This window comes from Microchirus variegatus (genome assembly GCF_963457635.1).
Source record: "Microchirus variegatus genome assembly, chromosome: 1".
Lineage (NCBI taxonomy): Eukaryota > Metazoa > Chordata > Actinopteri > Pleuronectiformes > Soleidae > Microchirus > Microchirus variegatus.
The window spans coordinates 11,995,101-12,016,383 of NC_139802.1; the positions used below are offsets into that span (position 1 = coordinate 11,995,101).

Here is a 21,283-nt window from a genome sequence, read left to right on the forward strand (position 1 = left end):
CAGTTGCTGTGCGGTGTGGTGTGTCAGCATATAATGCATTTTTGTGTGTATGAGAAAGTAATACAACAATTCAGGCATAAAAATACTGAAGGCAACAAAGCATGTTCATCCATTTAGAAACATGTGGAGTGCGAGTCTGTGATGAGTTAAGTTGGAGGTATTTATTTGAATATAAATGACCAAGGAGAACAGAGGCATCATGAAAACAAGCATGTACACAGCCTGATGCTACCTATAGAAGTGTATTGATCATTAAATACTTAATTGCATCTAAGTATTGGCATCATTTATCAATACTAAATGGAACAACACATTTCAGTGGGGATCAAACAAAAAGAATCCTTTCGATTCTTCTGTTTTCCTTAATTTGTTTTCCCGATTATGGTCGTTTCCTAATTTATTTCGTTCAAGAGAGAATTGTGATGCAAAAATTGAAAACAAATCATTTAATGATTTCTCCCACCTCCAAGTCAGATCACTATGTCTTCAGTTATCATCACATTTAATCATGTGGTGGTCCAACATGTCCGTCTACATAGATTAAATATGAAGGGGTCTTTTTTGGCCTAACTCACTGTGTGTAGATAAAGAGTGAATGTCGGAACATGGGGCACATGGTTGTCGGTACCTCATGGGCTAGTCTGAGTATTTCAGAAACTGCTCATCTGCTAGGATTTTCACACACAACAATCTCAAGGTTTCAAATAGAATGGTTTGAAAGAGAGGGTAAAACTCCAACGAGTGGCAGTTGTCTGGGAGAAAATGCCCTCTTGATGCCAGAGGTCAGAGGAGAACGACAAGACTGCTTTTGAAATGATAGAAAGGCAACAGTAACTCAAATAACCACTCATTACAACCAAGGTATGCCAAAGGCCATCTCTGGATGCACAGCACATTGAATCTCAAAGCAGACGGACTACAGCAGCAGAAGAAGAAGACCACACACTGACACTTTATTAGGTGTCCTGTGTACTTATAAAGAGGCCAGTGAGTGTATTTCTGGTTTTTACCTTTTTACTTGTCAGCGTAAATGCATCCAGAATTTAATGATGTATTTTATATTTTGTTTGGTACTCTGGTTAGGATTTGTGTGTGTGAGGACGTGATGGATGACCTCACATTAGGTAAGTGACAGGCTGACAGATAAGGGGACAGACCAGGCCAGTGTGACATGATAAACTGGACCTCCTTTAAACTACTTGCCATACATCAATGGGCACTGTGCACAACACCAGACACTGAACAAACTAGATCACGCTGAAAACACCGCCAATAACAAAACAAACACCAAGAATGATGATTATTAATACAAAGTAGGGCTGCAGAGACTAATCAATTACAAAATAATCGTAAACTATTTTCATAATCGATTGATGGTTTGAATGTTTTTTTTTATAGTGCTGATTTCTTAACTCATTGGCTGCCAATGATGTCTATAGACGTCAATTCAAATACAGCCGCTCACTGCCAATGACGTCTGATGAAAGAAGACTCTTTCTTTTGATAGTTTCGGTGTTTACATAGTCATAGAACACACTGTTTTTGGTTCTTGGAAAATCAGTCAAAATGCTGTAAAACGCATGGGAGTTGTGCGCTGAAAATGGCTGGCAGCCAAGGAGTTAAATGTGAATACTTTCTGGTTTCTTTGCTCCATATAACAAAGAAACTTTATATGGAAACTTAACAGTCTTGGTTTGTGGACAAAACAAGACATTTGAGAACATATTTTTTACGTTGATAGATTAATCAATTATAAAAATAATTGCGCTCATATAAAGTGCAGCATGGACTGTGTTATTTAATGTGTAATATAAAAAAAGGGGTAAGTTAAAGCAGGAAAGTTACATGCTAGTGTTTATAAGTACTCAAATTAACCTTATCAAGAAAGATGACACACGTAAATGTGTTTTCATGCGATGGAGGCGAGTCCTCTTTCCTCTCCTCCGCACACATAAGGAATGTATTTGAATGTATTCACTCCAGTGAAAAGAAAATGCAATGACATCCAGTTAACACATGAAAATAACCACTTGTCAAGACCTAATGACTCCACTTTCCATTCACTGGTTTTAAGAGATTTGGCTGTCAAACTGACAATTTCATGATGTAATAATTTTGCAAGGCCAAGTTGATGTCAACCAATGTGGAGATACAGTATGTAGATATACACTGCAATATCCAAGACATTAAACCAAGAAAAAAAACCTTATACTTGATAAACATGGCATGTGTGAAAACGCCACATCCACATCCATTTAGCACACAAAGATACTGTATGAGGGACACTAAAACCTGCAAGGCCACACACACATACACACACACGCATATTAGTACCCAGTGTGAGGTTCTTTGGCTAAAGGTCATAGTAAATGTAGTTGTTTGAAGGTGTGTCTGGGCTGTGATAATGTAGAGAGAGACAGCAGGCTGCCTTCCCAACGTTAATGTCCCCAATTTACCATCTAATTACCGCACGGCTGGCTTCATAGCCACACTTATCTAACCAAGACCCAGGCAATTTAATTTCTGATTGTATAACTGCAGTGATAGAGGGAGAGTTGTGGGGAGAGGGCACACGGAAAGACAGAAATGTGGACTAATGTTAATAAATTAGAGATGGTGGGAGAAAGAGAATGAGGGAAAGAGAGGGTAAAATGTAAAAAATATTGTTAATAAAGTCAGAGGGAAAAAAGTGAGAGAAAAACAGAGATGTAGGGAGAAAAGTGACACCAATTTGAAAAGTTCACATCGCTCTGCTTGTGTCAAGGAAAGATGGAGATGAGGAGAGAAAGTGGAGGAGAAGGATGAAGACGAGAAGGGGTAATATTACTGATAAGAGAAGTAGAGGCCTATTCTCCAATGCGGATGAACGTTGACCTCTGGGAAGTGACGGATAGAGATGGACGGGAAGTGGGATATAAGCGATAAGAGGTTTGTTGAGTAATTATGGCTGAAGCAGATAAAGTAAGTGGATGGAATAGGAGAAAGAAATAAGGAAGTGAAAAACCAACGGTTTAGAATCACAGTTGTTGTAAATCTAAACAAACAATTTGAAATGCATTAGGTATTACAGTTTAGCCGGAGCCATCTGTGGTTGCATAAAAGGCAGCTTGCCTTTTTTGTATTTGTAAATTTAAGAGAAGCAACTACTTCTTGGTTCATGAGGTTCCTAATTGCATCATGTGTCAAATGCACAGCCTTGCATCATTGTTATGTTATACCCTGCACCTTCGATTTAAAGCCAAGAAATGAGGCCCACATATTAATGGTATACACCCCCAAGATATTTTCTTTCAGTAAACACGAAAAACAACTTTAGGAGAGTTTACAAAAGTTTTGTAACGTATCGACTTTTTATCTAAATGGAATTGGCGTTTGAGAGCCCTAAATACTTAATGGGAAAATGGAAAAAAAATCTCATAAAGCAAAATTGTTTTTGTATATAACCGATACCACCTATCTGACCTTTAACCCGTCTTCATCGTTGTCTCGTTCTCATACACAGACCATAAGCTTTATGCACAAGCTCCACATCATCTTCTCTATTTCTGTTGAATTTCTGTGGCAGTGTTGAAGCGCAACAAACAGGCACAGCAATTTTTGAATGCCTGAAAACCTTTTAAGAATGGAAAAGATCATATAGGGAAAACTCTGTTTCAGTATGGATGATGTTGAAAACATCCAAAATCTATAGCTGAGCAATGGATTGTCACAAGACTGAGTTTACACTTATCATGTCAAGTCAGTTGACAATAAAATATCAACTTTAAATACCACCTTTATTAAGCATTTTTTTTTCTAGATCTAAGACATTAAATAAACAGGATGTATTAAAAACAACAATTCAATGTGTGTTAGCAGTATGATACGGAGCTGTCATCACTGGCATAATACATAACACACACGTATGAAACCAAGATATCAAAAAATAAAGTGTTGTTAATTGCTAATGCAAACAAGCTGGGGAAAAAGGAACAACAAGCAGAAAGTAAAGGAAAGAAGTAACTGGGGAGGTCAGAATATGGAGGATAACGTGGAATACATGAAAATAGTGTCCTTCATATCATGTTTTACATGGTGCAAATCGGTTAAGTTTGCATGGCAGGCGCAAGTCTGGATATTCTTGGAACAGACATTTCATTGGCTTGTAAATTGTGCGTTTCCAAAGAGTCAGTTTGACCACCTTTACTTACCAGTCATCTTCTTCAATCTCTCACCCCATCTTTTTCTTACTTCCTTCCTCCATCCTGCCATATGTCCCTCTATTCAATTCTTGTTTTTCTCACTCTCTCTCTCCCTCACTGTGCCTTCTGTCTTTCACCTGCACTTTCTGTGTCTGTCAAATGCTGAAAAGAAGAGACAGATGACCAGAGAATCAAGACTTACTGACAGCTGCTGTCAGAAAACATCTATCAAGCACACATACATCGGAGCACACACACACACACACTCACACAGGTGAGTCATCTCATGGTGAGAATAGGGATCAGCAGATTCTCTGCAACAGCAACACATCACATTATATTATATTATATGTTGGTGTCAGATAACTGCTACCCAAGAAAAATGCCTATTTTTTAATTTTGATTAATTCAACATTATGCAGCCTTGAACTTCAGTTTATTGGAGGCAATCATTTGTCTTTGTGTTGTGTAAATTATATGACAAAGCTCCTCAGGAGTAAGCAGAAAGTGTGCCAGGAAACAGTACATCAGCACAATATGTCAAGTTGTTACACCTCTTTGCTGATACAGCATGTTACACAGTAGCTGCCACTAAACTGATTACTAAAGAAGAAAACATTGGTTTTATGAGAAAAATCGTTTTTCTTCTTTTTTTAGCATTAGTGCAGGTGTGCTGATGTTGTTACTGGCACTGAACATGCGCATCGGCTGTGTCAATAATTAATCATTATTTGTGTATATATGTATGCATTGTATTGGGTGAATAAATCACTGCCAATGGTACATTTGTGTGCTTGGGTCTGCATTTATGATGGTGCGTGTACTTGTGTGAGCATGGGTTTGAATAAAAAGCAGCAGTGATTCACAGAACTGGGAACTGGGAATGACTGGCCTTGGCATCAAATCATTACACTGAGAGCCTAAAATGTACCTGTGTGTATTTGAGTGTACAAGCCTGCAAGGATTGCAAAACACCACAACCAAGGCTTGGTCTTGGAAAAAGAAAAACAATAGTGGAGTTAAAACTATCTCCAGGTAACACATGTATTGTCCATGTGAAATACTCAATTGCCATATATAGAGAAGGTATGAGCATCAGTTTGACAGCATGACTTTAACGGATACATAATACACAACTAGTATACGATGTATACAGTTAGCTAGATAGTTTGGTCAGATTCTGGTTTTATGATGTGTTGACGGTGTTTTGTTGCCTCAGTATGTGACACACAGTACTTGTGTGTGTACTGTACCTGCAGATCTGCTTGCTGTATTCAGTCATTGATACCAGCAATTTGAGAGCGTAGAGTGGAATGGGCTCTGCTGCTTCAAGAAGAGATTCATACCTAAACACAAACATTCACGAGTAAAATCATCTGGCTTTTGTAGCGTTAATAATATATTGTTCTGATTATTAGTAACAGAGTGTAACAAACTAGAACATATTTGGAAAGAGAGAGTGGAGAAGGGGGGAGGGGGAAACCAGAATTATAATAGGAAGAGGAGGAGAGAAGAGGGAAATGTAGGAAGAAGAGCAGAGGAGAGAATTCGAGAGGTAAGGTGGGAGGAATTGGAAAGAAAATGTGGGTGGAAATAAAAGTGAACAAGAGGAAACATAGCATAACACTAAGAGAAAAGAGATATATTGGGTGACAAAATAATAATGTATAGAGGACACAGTATAAATCCACATGTAGAAGATGTCAAGTTAAGTGAGGAAAAACACACTGCAAAACTCAATGTCAATTATGTATTATTGTAACGGTCTTGATGTGAACTTCTGTGAACTATATGTGCTCTCCACAAACCACTGGATGCCAACATCTGCTTGTCCCAATCAAAAATGAATATGATGATTACCCACAAAACAAGACAGAAAATAAGTTCTGTACATTCTATTTAAAAAAAGAATAGCAGCAATAGTTTGAAAAAATCCACAAATATATTGTCATGTATAATCACCTCGACTGACACCCAAAGCTTTAGAAATGGTTTGAAACCCTTGGCCTGATTAATGCCTGATCAGTGCCTCATCACAACTTATTCACATTAAGACATATTTTTATTCATTATCAACTATTAACACAATTAAGTCTGCAAACATTACAGGTTTCTGAAGCCACTATCAATACATTATATTTAACGTTCTTATATTGTATTGATGGGGAAAAAAATGCCATTAATTTAATCGATTAAGCTTCCTGTTCTGACAGTAACAGTAAACACAACATCAGGTCAATACTTTATAACGAATCAGACCAACCTTGGAAGCAGGGATTCAGTGATGAGGGCCAGTATGTGACTGGAAGACTTTCCTTCATCCATTTCTTCTGCTGCCCTTCTTTTTTTCTTTTCTTCTGTCATCTCATCTTTATCAGGACCATCACCATCCTCGACAAGCAGGGCAAGACTGAGTTCAGACAGCACCCTCAAAACAAAGACAGACCACTCCACTGTAATAGCCATGGAAAAACAGAGAAAGGTCAGTTTACTAAACAAAAACAGTGACATTGAACACTTAAATCACATTCGGTCTTTTGCTTTAGAAACTATGTGGAAATTGTTGATTAAGGGAACTAGAGTGAGTTACAACCGCAGCTCTTTGCCTCGGTCTATGCTTCAAGGAAATATGTTGCTGCAAAAAGGCTACAGATTTCAAAGTCTGGAGTTTTCGCACACATCTAAACTCCAACAGCACAGATCTATACAAGCACATAGGCTTCAGTATCTGGCCAAATGTAAAGCAATTCCCTTTATGTGTTCCTTCGAGCCAAACACACCTTTGATCAACAAAAATAAATAGTTCAAGGCTATATACAGTGGACCAATATTACACAGGCCAAAATCAATAAATGGTTGTCCTACCAGATATTGGTATAGGTTCTCTGCTTCCCCTAAAAACACCCTACGTGAAGCTTTGCTTGTACTTGAAGGGGTTTCTGTTAGATAAACCAGTCACCGGGGCTCACCTGTGCAATTATCATGCCATTTAATCAGTGTCTTGATGTGCCTCACCCGGCAGGTGGAAGAAAAGGTGTAGTGCTCACTAATACAGATTTTAACACATCCATCCAATATCTACCGCTTTATCCTCCACAGGAGGGTCGCGGGGGGTGCTGTGCCTATCTCAGCTGTCATAGGGCGATAGGTAGATAGCCACATATAGAGACAAACAACCATTCACTCACACTCTCACACCTACGGTCAATTTAGAGTGACTAATTCACCTAATCCCCAAATCTGCATGTTTTTGGACTGTGGGAGGAAGTCCTGGAGAAAACCAACGCTAGAGTTTAGATTCTCTGGCCGAGCCCAGGCCGGGTCAATATTTCCTGCCACTATCCTTGGGTCGGGCCCTTGATCAAGCATTTGTGTTATTTCACCCTTGTCGTGGTCGCGTGGTATGTTAAAGCACGTCGTATTGTGTGAAGGTGTAAAAACCGGTGGCCATGAACGCATCATTTAAAAACCAGGAAGCGTATCGTCATTAGCAACATCTGCATTCATGGAAGCAGATCTCAGCGGCTCTGTTATTGTTGTAAATTAGACTGTGGCAGCACGTATAACAAGCTCCTGCTGTGGGGAGGACGTGGATGTGCGTGTATATTTACGGCTCACGTATTAAAAAATTGTCAGGTTTAAATCGGGCTCGGGCTCGGGCTCGTAATTACAGTTAGTGTGTCGGGCCGGGCCGGGCTCGGACACAATGCGCACAGGCTCGGGTCGGGCTAAGATTTTTTGGGCCCAATCTAAGCTCTAACCCACACACATTTGTGACCCAAATCAGGCAAAGTTGTTGTGTTTACATTCTGGTAAGTGTATTTATCAGTGTATTACAGTGTTTTTATTCATTTGTTTTTGGCATTTTTCTTCTGTTTGAAACAGACAGAAAACATGGGGAAAGGGGAGTATGACATGTAACAAATTTGGATGCAAAGTTGGCCAATATATTTCTAAGCCTGTTCCTTCCCTTCGACTCATTCTCATTTGCTTAGCTCTGCCTTTTTGCTGACTGCCTCCTTCCTTAGTAACATTTGACATTGACATTTCCACATCTCCTCTGTCTCACTCCTCTCTCTCTTTCTCACACCACCTGTCTCACCATTTCTGCTGAAAGCCAGCGTTGTCAGAGGAGGCAGGATGGCATCCACAACCTCAAGGAGACAGAAAGAGACCAAATGTTTTAAAACATCATCAGATCTTGATCTGACAATGCAGTTACCATCACAAACAAAAATAGACACATTTTAACTAATGCCATAATCATCAAACTGCCTTACAAAAAGGATGACACCCTCAGTATTAGGAATTGTCGATTTGTAAAAATCTGGAAAAGGTTATAAACTACTGTTTATGTACAAACAGGTTTTTGAGAAGTAGAATTCACTTCTGAAACTAATTTGTGGTCACTTCTTTGTGTTTTCAGTCATACCTTGTCTCACTTTAGTAATGCAATGTTGCTGTTTTCTCAATCTGTCTGGACAGGACTGCGACATTACCCTGCGACATTACCCTGCGACATTACCCTGCACTGCACACAGGACTGTGTGCAGTGCAGGGTAATGTCGCAGAGCTAGATTAAAACACTGCTATACTGAGAAACAGAGAGAGCTGATCGCCTCCATCAGCGCTGTGTGAACTCATATGACAATGGTTTAAATGCACCAGACATTTGTTTATATGTTACATTTTAACTCTGGAACGTCATTATTTTTTTATTTAGTCCCATGATCACTTATTTGAAAAAACAAAAAAAATAAAAAGGTATATCAAAAAAGGTATCTTAGCCTTGCCTCTGAAAACTTACTTAATATACAGCACATTTAAAAACAAATATGTTTTAGATGAGAATGAATAGAAGACACAGCACTGTGTTCACTCAGGCTATCAGGCACATAAACCACTGTCACAGAGGATCAAATTACTATGGAAATACACTATTGAGTGCTTTCTTTGATTTGACACATGCACACGCGCACCCACACACACACACGTTCAAATGTACTTCCGCAACTGTCGAAGCCTTTATTTAGGCATGAATCTGTATTGAATGAATTTGCATGATTACCATAGAAACAACACTAATGCAGAATGAGTGTGTGTGTGAGGTCATTACATTGAAAACCAGAGAAGGAAAAGTACAAAGGATGGTGCCCACCATTTAATGGCATGTGTATTAATATCACAACCATCAAAAGACTGGATGCAGAGTGCGTGTGCATGTGTTTTGTGTGTATGTGTGTGCGTGATGGGGAGAGATAATAAATCTTGTGCGTATTTTTGAACATTATCTATGTATGGTACTGTATGTTCACCATTTTTCTGTTTTCTTTTCCACATTTTTATCTTTTCACTCTCTATATAGTCTATTGGCAGGCTGTCCAATGGTGCAATAGTTTTCTCCCTACACAGGTACTATCATTATTTTATCTGTATTTTCACAGGACTAGAAGAGGAGCAATATTGCTATGTACTTGTTATCTTACCTATTTTGGTAACAGGTGGTCTGAAGGTAAACATGTGCTGTTGGTAAGCAATACTTGTGTACACTTAATAGACAATGTATAGAATTTTAATTGTATTGCCTATGAGTCACACACAGACAGGCAAAACTTCTACTGCAAACTTTACTCAATGGATGCAGACGTAAACTAACTTAAACATGAGTAGGTCTTGTCCAGCAGGCAATAAAAGCTAATCTAAGCTGGCTGATGGTAATTAAAGTGTCTTCCTGTGTTATTGACTCACAGTAGCAGCAGGACTACTCTTTGCTCCTTTCCTCTATTGCCCATTTCTCATCTTTTCCTTCCCTCAATCCTGTCTGCTTCCTGCTGCTCTCCACTTCCATACGTCAATAGTCATTAAACACAATCTCAGTGTTCCATCACAGCACACACACACACACACACAAAGCGAGAGAAAGAAAGAGAGAGAGAGAGAGACATCTGATGAGATTCAGTTGGTTCAATAGTTTATTAGTGTCTTGCCTAATAGCCCACAGGTTGACTGTGTGTTCGCTCGTCACAGTGGAAGACACAGTGCATATTAAACTGAGGGCCACTATACGATATTGACATTGTATGTATTCATGGAGACATTCTAAAATTAACCTAATCTTTTTTAATAGCCTTCACTAAGCAATGAGTCATCAGATAAACTACAGTAAAACTACAACAGACAGACAAATAGGGAGACAGACTGCATATTCGCTGGTGTGCAATGCATACTTACAACATTATGATGTGGAGTGATGACAGCCTGATGCTGACTCAGGACTTTCACGATGGACAGACTTGTCCTGATCAGCTCCTCACATACTGCTGCACCTAGAAGGGAATAAAAACAAGAAATAAGCTCCTTAATAAAAAAATGGAGGATGACCCACAGGTTGACCAGAAACTAAATACCCTGCATCAATATCTGGATGTGTTGCATTTGAGCCAACACAATAAACAGAGTTATTCTATAAATAAAAACCAAAAAAAAACACTAAAAGTGAGCAGAGCAACCGAGTAGATGGGATGGCATTGCGGACCTTTTGAAAATTTGAGGTGAAAGGGGGCATTCTAAGGGGGAATGTATTGTTTATTATTGTATTTACCTCAAAGTTGAGAGAGTAAGTTGCAAAGAGCACTGCATTTTAAGGTCTTTGTATCAATTGATGACCTTGCTAAATAAAAGTGTATATTAATGAATGTCTGCAGATCATGTAACATGCAACATGTAAGTGTAGTACAGCAGGCGTCGCGACATTATGAACAATGCAGTGAGTGCCAGGATGTGCTTATTTGTATGGGTCCAGGGAAATTCTTTGGGTCCCCAATTAAATGATTATTTCTTTAGAAATTGTGATGTTAAACTCCTGTATGGTGCTGGACAGGTCACACAGTGATTTCTTTTCTGAGTCAATCTTAATTTTTTGACACACGTGATTGAGCACAGGTGTATAAGTGGTGTAGTGTAGTCTATTGAAGTGAGTATACTGGTCACCTGTAACAACCCTGTATCACATACATACTTTACTTATCACAGACTGTTGAAAGTAAACAAAAATTGGCAGTTGCGTTTTAAGAGAGTCCTGTTATGGGTTTGTATTTCTTCTTTATAGGAGCAGAATATTTTTTGAAACGGCTGGGTGCTAATGCATCAGCACAAAAGTGTTCTTAAAAGCTTAGTACTTCAAAGTAGAAACTGTATTGGACTTGTATTAATATCGATAACTACTCAAGGTTGTAATATCAGTATAGTAGAAAAGGGAGTATTAAACCATCCATATTGATAATGTAGATACCCCTCAGCCATTCCAGATGCATTGGCTGACTTCCTACTCTGAACTTGCCTCCTCCTCCTTCCCTGCAGGCTGTACACTGACTGAACTTGCCTTGTGCACACACATACACATTTGATAATGAATGCCACATCTGTCTCTTTCAAGATGTATGTATTGGTTTCTCTCCTCATCTTACACATATTAAACTTGCGCTGAGTGTGTACATTGCAAACACTGTTGACTTGTAGGCAATAAGGGGAATGTAAGCACTGAAAATTCTCCATGCTTCAGCCTCCCATTTCAAGCCTGGGAGAACCTATGATGGCCAAAAAATTTAAATGGACACTTCAGAGCCAGTGTTTGGTTTATCTGTTGTGACCAACTGTGGGAGCATGGCTGTGTAACATGATGGACTCCATGGAGGAGACAAAAACTGAGCTCGCCAAACCATAAAAATGACTAATGACTAACAGGGATGCATTTGCTCCATTGTTCTTTGCCCAGGCACCTATAAAGTGAATGAATGAATGTGTTGTCATTGTAGTAAAGGTAACTCACCCACAGCACTGGTCAGGTTTGTTTCATTGGACTCTATGGAAGAGACATATTTCTGGGAGAAAAGATGCCAAAATAGCATGTGAATTAAAAATACAAACATGCTTATTTACTGTGTGGTCACTAATGAAGACTCTATCTGCAACATTTTCAAAACATTATCTATATACTTACAAGCAGCAATCCAGTTTGAGCCAGAAAGTCTTCAGTAACAATTTTAGACCGAAAAACCTGAGAAAAGACACACACCGGTAAACTTTTGGAAAATAGAGTTATGATGTTAGGTACTGGTAAGTTATCTTTGGTGATAATATTGAAAATGATATTCTAGTAAAGAAGGTTCCTTGCATTCCTAAATACCTGTGATGAAAGAAGTTCCAGCACAAGAGACAGTGTGGGTAAGGTGAGTTTAAGCTGTCTGCTCTGAGCTGTAGAAGGGTGTCTTCTCCCAATCACATCTCTCAATGCACCTAAGACATCACCTATGAAGAGTACAGAGGAAAAGGTAAGACGTGAGAGAATGAGAGTGAAGGGCTAGTGGGATCATTTTGAACATGATTTGACAGTTTTCTCCACTAATTGTCCCACCACTGCTGAAAATAATAAGATTTAAGATTTTCTATGAATGGTTTTACAGAATCACAAAATATATACAGGTATTATGATGTAGAGGGGTATTTGTTACTCTCGTTTTCTCTCTCCTTGTGAGCATGAGTCTATTATTGTGTCTTTACCCAGTATGAGTGGTGCAGTGCTGCACAGATGTCCAATCAGTACGTCCAGACACTGAGACAGGTATCCTGACTGGCTGGGGTTTGCTTTGAGAGGTGTGGCCCTGCACAGGTCTCTCTCCAGGTACATGACAAGTCTAAAGAGAAAAAGACACATATGCATTTACATGACACTAAAACGAATAAGTTAGTCATTTTAAGATCTGTGCGTAGTATTACCATTGACTCAATGTCAGATGTTTTTCAGGCTGGTTGCTTTTGGTGTTTCATTGCATTACGCTCTCATTAGTGTCATTTTAAAGCTGCAGTGCATACCGTTTTGTTGCTTGTTGCTGTTATTCTGCCTCCGTGTATTATTTGTGAACAGAAATGATGTAACATTATTTGTATGCTGCATCCTTCATCTGAGAATTGGCTCTGTCAAGCAGACCTAATGAGGTCTGACTGAGGGAGCATTTGTGTGTATACAGTTGCAGAGCCTGGGTGGGTGGGGACAAGATGTGTTCATCCCATCTACTGCTGAATGTTTTTTTTCCTTCCCGAGAATGGACTGAATTCAGGCAGCTCAGGACTGTGGACAAATGTATCCGCAAGCAACCTCTAAACGTGGTTTCTGTGATTGGTTGTGAGGATGTATTGGGACCATTCAGACCTGTACTTAGTGTGATCTGAATGTGATCAGATCACTGAGGACAGATGTTAATATACCACGTCACAGAGTCACTGTGGCGGTGGAACTTCAATCCTCAAAGCAGCATGAATATTTGTACATAACCCTCAAATACAATGTGTGTTTTTATTAATACAATAGTCTAACTTTCCATCAACTGTGCAAGTATGTGTGCTGTTATCCAGTCTGCCTCTCTACCCAGCTCTATGCATGCACGCTGTCTGCTTATTTGTCTCTCTGCTAGACGTCCTCTGTTAGTCTTGCAGCCATCTTTCCAGATTGCTAAATAAAGAGACAAATTTGCCACCTCTCTGTCAGTCACTATGGGAGATTTACAAAGTACTCACACCCACCTGACCTACACGTGGCCCATTCTGTATGTGTGTGACTGCAAGACTGTGTCTGTTGAGAGTCATCTCACTCCACTCCCAATGGCAATCCTGACACTTCCTCAGTGAGCCCTGCATAGGTTTATCTTATACAGGCAAAAACACAAACACACACACATTTTCACACCACTGAGCAGCTAATTAAACAGCGTGCCTGGGTGAAAGCAGGACTGAGGGAAAGATGTGTGTGTGTGTGTGGTTGAGTCAGGCAGTGTGCTCGGTGGGAGAGAGACAGGCGGGTCAAATCTGACAGCTCTAACACAGTGAACAGAGGGAGAGCAAGTGAGAGGAGAGAGATGGAGAGAAAATACTTTTGTGTAAGAGTGAAAGACAGGCAGACTGAGATAATGAGATGAAGAGAAAGTGAAAATTAAAAACAACTTTATTATGCAGACTTATGTGTAAATTGAGGGTGTGTTCCGTTATGTTTTATCCTCACATTTACATAAGAGAATGCAAAATGAATCACTAAATTCTAGCATATGATGCACTGGCATGAGGCAGTCTCTCAGGTTGAGAAAGAGGGTCTAATAAAAAACATCCTAAATGAGGTAGCCTTGCTAATGAGTGACCATTTTCAGCCAGATACCATTTCTAGGTCACACTTCGAGAAGATATAGTGCAATGTGTATGTGGGAAGTATAATTCTTTATAATATATTGTTCAGACGGAAGGCACAAATGAAATGTACTGTAACAACCTGTTTTTAAAAGGAAAATAACAAAAACACATGCTAACAGGTGACTAAATTAAATTTTTACTGATAAAATCAAAAACATTTACATTACAATTTGTATTAGAATACTAATGATTTTCCAAGATATTATTAGTAACAACACTAAATGTAATCCACAACCAATGTATTACAATTATTTTCAGTGTGAAAACACAATGAGAAAAAATTAATGATGATGAAATGCTATGTATTTATAAATTTAAACCAGCTTGTAATAGTTTTTGTGGATAATTATGTAAAACAAAATTACTTGGAAAATGTCTAACTATACTGATGGTGAAGTGAGAGATCTCCTCACTATCTGACAATGGGCCATTTTCTGGTTAAATAGGACAAAGATAATACAATATTTTAAGACAGTCGATGTATTTTTGGCGATTTCAAATAATTATTACGGAAATTGCTGGTGGTGTCACCAAACCCCACTCAAATTAACCGTACCCTTGGTCTTTTAATTGAAATTTAATCTGTCCGGAGTGCAATTTAAGACAAGCATTTGTGGAAAAGGAAGAAAATAGTCTGAGATTGAGAAAGAGCTTCAAGCATTTCTTTGAAAAGAAAAACTTTGTGAGAAAAAAAAGACAGAAGGGAATGAAGGGAGAGAGAGCGTAGAGACAGTTATAAGAATCCATATGTCAGTAATCTAGGGCATCTGTTTCAAACTGAAAAACCAACTGGTCATAAATTAACAGGGGAACTGGGTGTATGTATATGCATATATATATATATATATATATTCTGTATTATAGATCATGAATATGCATCTGAACATGTGAGCAAATTCACAGCTGCACTGCAAGTTAGAGTGGGGTGAAACACAGGACAACCAGCTCTAATGAACCGTCTGAAGTTCCGCTAATGCTACAACATGAAGCATTATAGACTGAATGTCCAGGGTATGTACATTTATATTGCAATTCCCACAGCTGCTGTGCTAGTTAGCACAGAGGTCACACAGAATACATGTGTCTTGCCAACAACCCTAGGCAGCATTCTTATAAAGAATGTCCCACGTCTACAAGCAGGCTGCTTTAAATAACACAAAACTGTACCAAGTGTAATTTTATCTTAAAGATGAATCACTCCATGCTTAACCTTAGCCTGCAAATTTTGTTTATTGGTTTAATTATGGTCCGGTTTGTGTGTGGAAGTATGGTAGGACCATATGAGACAAGATATTGTCTTAGATTTGGTCTAGGATATGGTGTCTGTGATTGTTTTCCTGGTTTTTAAGTATTTAGTAAAATCTTATGATATGTATTTATGACGATATGGCTTCAGGCTCTCTGATTTTCAGCCTAACTAAACATTTTCATTTTGATTTGTGGACAACAAAACAATTTGTAAACATCATAATTTCAAGGTTTGGGTAACACTGTTCAATTTTATTTTGACATTTTAAGGACTAAATAATCAATTATCAGGACAACAATCAACAGATTAATCGATTATGAAAAGAATTGTTAGCTGCAGCACTAATCTATGATATTAAATATTCAGAGTAAAAGATTAACAAAAAATTACGTATGAAATATCAGTTAACAGTTCCTCTTTAATTTTAACCCTGATTGTTTGTGTTACAGCAGAATATGACAATATTTAATGGCTTTTGTTACTTAAGCATGTAAATATTCTTAATGAGTATATTACAGTATTTACAATGTATCGTCACTGTTCTGTGAGAAGCACACAACGAAAACTTTTCATGAAAAAAAGCCTGTGTCTAATCTTTATATCTAGATATGTTGAGAACTTGAGATACATCGTATATATCAGGAAATTATAAAATATCGAGCATTTGTAAGCCATACTTCACAGCCCTAAATCAGCACGATGTGTAATGTGTTGAACATATTTTGTTTTAATTTTAAAAAACCCCAAATTTCCTTCTGGCCACTTAAAACTGTCATCCTTGAATGTGCCCGAGAGTAAGTACATGTGAAATACCGGAACTGCACTTGTAAGCCTGGTCGGAAATTATCTTCTGCTGTGGATCAGTACAGGTGAGAGGTCAATTTAGTCATTAATGTGAATGTAGTCTGGTAATCCTCATTAAAAGTGAGAGATTTGAGCACCACTGATGCTTTTGGTAGAGTCAGTCCACCCAAATACACTGACCATTTGGCCTTCTCTTTGGTCAGAGCCAGCTGTCTGTCTTTCAGCAGTTCCCCAGTTGATGAGAAAAACAGCAGCCAGCCTCACTGGCTATTGGATAACAGGGATTTAACCGAGGCGGAATCTGTAAATTTGACTGCACTGACACAAGAAAGCTCATAATGACCGTCAATACAAATACAACTGAGAAGCTTACTGCATATTGTGTGCTTTGAGAGATGTCTGTGGAGATTACAGTTGTCAGCATGCCAGGGAAGAAAAACAACCAATCGGTTATGTTAGCAGTTTTCTGCTGAGTTGCTGAGTGTGCCATCTCTTCTCCTCTGCAATCAATAAGTCATAGCTCGCCACTATGAATGACTCTGGGACTTTTGGCTTGGCTGGAACCACCTTTTTAAGCACATAATCCATTTCACTCGTCTCTGCTAAAACTTCTGGAGTAACCTCGTCAGATTAAGGAAGGCAAACATATTCTAACTACTAGTTAGCCAGTGTGCTGTCTTTTCTTTTATCAGTTTCCGACTACTCACTGCCAAACGAGTTGAGATAAGCAGAGACAATGCTCAGCAGACCAGATCGGATATCAGAAAAAGAAAAAGGTAGAAACCAATGTGATCCACAAATACTAAATATGGCGAGAATTCTTCACTACACACAGGCAACGCACTTTAAAGAGGGATGGCCGCAACCACCATTGTGTGACAAGGACATGAGTGAGAGCTGCAAATGTGTTGTTATTTAAAAGAGGTAGAATACTGATAAAAGTATCAGTTGAAACTCAAGATTCTGATATCAGTATTGTATTAGACACAGGAAAGTGATCTTGAGCCATCCCTATAAACAAGAAAACAAGACAACAATTCCCATGATCCCACATTGCTTCCCAACATCATCAGACTAGGTCTTTTGAGAGACCCCTAGCAGCAGAAATGACATACAGTAAATTCACAACGAATAACACAAATTATGGGTTTGGCCCACCAAGCTGTAAAGAAGGGATTTGATTGTTGAGAAAGACAACACAAACTGAAAGCTGCAGCTAAATATTTAAAGGAGAAATCCCACCCTGTTATGGAATTCACAAATGCTATGTTTTTTGTCTCTGACAGTTCACTCTATGTGTGAACATGGGCAACTACATTCCAGAGAAACTAATTAGCCAGTGGTCTGACAGACTGACTGGAGTTATGAGAAGGCTTCACTGGTCTAAATCTCTTAACAGTCAGGCAGAAAGCGGGCACACTGAGTTATGTGGTAAGATAACAGTAAAACAGACACATCACCCTGACCCTCAGCCTGTCCTTATGTTATACTGTATATTGTAAATTGCTAAAAACTGAAAATGTATGGTTTTTTTTTACGATTACTGATTTCTACTGACTTTACTGTATTACTATTAATCTATTGTAACTACTTTAACATATATATATATATAATATATTAATATTACAACACATTATTAATAATTACAATTAAATGATAGACAGGACAGATCAAACACAGGTGTCTTGCAGAACATCTGACTCCTATCCTGTGCAGACCAAATATATACTACTTTCTACTGAGGAGCACACAGACGGACAGACCTTGATGATTACCATGCTAATAACTTTTAAATAAACTGTTAAGTAACCCTTAGAGCTGTTTGTAAAGACTTGAGACAGGAAATGCAAAACATTGTATTAATATGTCTTACAGTGTGTGACGGCCTGTCTGTGTGCATGAGTGTATTCACCTGTGTTGACAGCAGTACAGCAGTATCTGCGAGTTGTCCTGTATTAGTAGCAGCAGTAGCAGTATTGCTTTGGCTCTTGTTACTTTGGATGGACTCTCGAGACAGTGCAGCACCTTCAACACCAAGTCCTACAAGACACAAACACAAATCAATCATGTATGTGGATCATAAACAAAAAGGTAAAACCAGGCTGAAATTGGACTGTAGGATTTGATGCCAAAATCAATTTTAGGGAGTAAAATAATCCAATACTGCCAAAAATGACATTCTTGTATTCTTCCTTTTTCTCGGTTGACAATAGGTTTAGCTCATATTAGATTCTAGACCCACACCAATACTGATATATCTGTGAGTGGCTAATTTCTGTTTTATCAGCCAACTGATAAATCACGCTCTTCTGCAAAGTAATGCTTAAATGTTTACATATGAGGCAAGAAGGATTAGAAGGATAAGAAGAGAAAACGGTTTTCACTGTACACAGTTTTGTGTTTATCTTATTAAAAATATTGTTACTGCATTGTGGCTGGATAAAGTATGCAATTAAAGGATTCAATGCAATAATTTCTTTAAGATAAAAAAAACATAATTTTCAGAAAAATTTGAAAAACTACCAGGACAAAAACATAATCAGCTCAGACTCATTATTACACAAACATGCACACATACACAAACTCAGACAGACATCCATTCACTCTGCAGCTGTAACTGGTCGGGGAAAATGTGAGACTGGCCAGCAGACATTACCATTATCATTATCACCAACACCACACACCACAGACGGTGTGTGTCCATCCGTGTGTGACTTTGTGAGGGAATGTGCATATGTGTGTTTCTATGGCGTGACACACCATGTTAATTAATTTCAAAGCCCAGTACTGTGTGTGTCTAGCTGATAAGTCCCTCCCCACTACCCATAATGCTTTGCTGAAGTAGAAGGCTGCAGTGCTTTCATTCAGCCAATTAGCCCAAATACTGACACACTCTACAAAACAGCGTGTGCGGACACACACACACACCCATTAACAGACAGAGTTTTGTGTAAACAAACTCTTGCACTGTCTAGGAGAGAGGGGGTGAGTGTGGGTTGAGGGGGAGAATGCATATCAGTGTATAATTAGAGTAGAGTTAAGAAATAAGTCTGTATTCTGGTGTTAAATTGGAAATGTTCAATGCAAACCGAGTCAGTTCAGTCAATTACCAATGCTCGACTCCATGTTAAAAACCTTCTAATCAATTTTAGCCCTCTGCCTTACCATGATTAGCACTTCACATACACACTGCATGGGTTGTCTTCTGAAACATTAAAAAAGTAATTCCTGACAAATTAGTTTGTGCACCGTTCAGCATCAGTTTGTGTTCTGTATGGAAGAGAGAGAGATATGGAGGAGTTGGAAACATTAAGTTTTTGAAACTTGATAGCCTGCTCGGTTTGTTGTCATGATGTAGTGTCTGCAGTAAAAATGTTCCAATATAAATGTAAAAAAAAATAATAAAATGTGTATATTGCAGTACAAGAGAAATGTAACATTACAGCTGAATGTGTAACTTTAAAACATGAACAAATTTCTGCTACATTCAAACCATCGTCAAATGAGTTCACACAATGCTGATTAGGCCTAAGAGCTCCACATGACTGTTTTTCTCAATAAAGCAGAGTTTGGTTTTGTATCCGTGGCAACATTCCTGCACACAGTGATGGTAAAGACAGCTTCATACAATTGCACTATTAACCAACAGCAAAAAGCACAAGTGAAAAGTTTTAGAACTGGATTTGACTGCTAAAAATAAACCTGGATGTTCACTTCATAATCGTATTTTAATTACAATCACAATTTTGGCTTCTTGCAAATGCAAAATTAAAAATCCATGCTCTGCCAACAGAATGCAAAGACAATCAAGTGCTCCCTAAACAACTGCTTGCATTTGCCAAACATAATCAATGCTGTTCACAGCACCACACAGCTCCAAGTTTTCTAGATGCAGTCTGGAGAAGTAATGGTACCAATGCACCAGAGAAAAAAAGCCTAATGTCTGGCAAAAGGTAAGAGCTGTCTCTCTGTCTCTGTGTGCATGTGTGTGTGTGTGTGTGGAAAAGAGGAGGGGCAGGGAGGTGGGGGGTAGAAGCTGCAATGATTTTGTAAAAGTTACACACTAGAACTGTAAAATAATGGATTATGTGCATCTAACACATAATCCCGTCTTGTTCATTCAAGAAGTTGAAATGCTTGGATTTTCCATTTTTACATACACTCTTTTGTACATTCTTAGCAGGCATGAAATAAATTATACACATACCCTGGTCTGTGTGAAGTGATGAGTTTGGATGCGTGAAGTGACTAAGGCAGCGGCCATAGCAGTGAGCAAGTGCTGCTGGACCCTGGCCCCTGCTCCTGCCACACCCTCCATGATGGCCGCAGGGCCACGTGTGTCAATCACTGCCAAGAAAACTGCAGGGACCACACGGGTTAGCCTAGAAAGAGACTGGAGACATAAAGACACATGCATGCGCACACAGGTAGTGAGGAGTAATTTCCACAGAGGCATAATATGGAGCAGTAAATCTTGTCAACAGATGACAATTTTACCTATGGCATGATTTACAAATGAATTATACTCCAACAATTGAATTTCCCATGATGACTCATTTAATCAATAGACATATAAATCTTTTAAATGTTTCGGTAAAGCAAAGTTGCCAGATTTGAAATTAGTCACTATTCGTCCTTTAGTTTTAGAAACTAATTTATGTGAAGTTCTTCAATTGTCTGTCCGTGTGTGTGACTCCTATGTTATATCAAGTTACACTAAGCAGTGTTCCCTTAAGGTTCAGGATCTGTTCACCCTGGACCTGCCCCCTCTACAAACAGTGAAGGATGTGCACATTCACATAAATTCTCCTCC

At 38.7% G+C, this 21,283-nt stretch overlaps 1 protein-coding gene across 1 annotated transcript in view; it reads right to left on the reverse strand.

Annotated features, from left to right (window-relative positions):
- Positions 1 to 21,283, reverse strand: part of ulk4 (unc-51 like kinase 4) — a gene marked incomplete at both ends in the record, with an annotated part of 70,914 nt that overhangs the window by 26,581 nt on the left and 23,050 nt on the right. The window contains 10 exons of the mRNA XM_083898732.1: positions 5,435 to 5,527; positions 6,445 to 6,634; positions 8,284 to 8,335; positions 10,413 to 10,507; positions 12,010 to 12,061; positions 12,181 to 12,237; positions 12,367 to 12,488; positions 12,741 to 12,874; positions 18,383 to 18,510; positions 20,678 to 20,863. Of these exons, the coding sequence (XP_083754858.1) occupies positions 5,435 to 5,527; positions 6,445 to 6,634; positions 8,284 to 8,335; positions 10,413 to 10,507; positions 12,010 to 12,061; positions 12,181 to 12,237; positions 12,367 to 12,488; positions 12,741 to 12,874; positions 18,383 to 18,510; positions 20,678 to 20,863 (1,109 nt within the window). The remainder of the gene's footprint in view (positions 1 to 5,434; positions 5,528 to 6,444; positions 6,635 to 8,283; positions 8,336 to 10,412; positions 10,508 to 12,009; positions 12,062 to 12,180; positions 12,238 to 12,366; positions 12,489 to 12,740; positions 12,875 to 18,382; positions 18,511 to 20,677; positions 20,864 to 21,283) is intronic.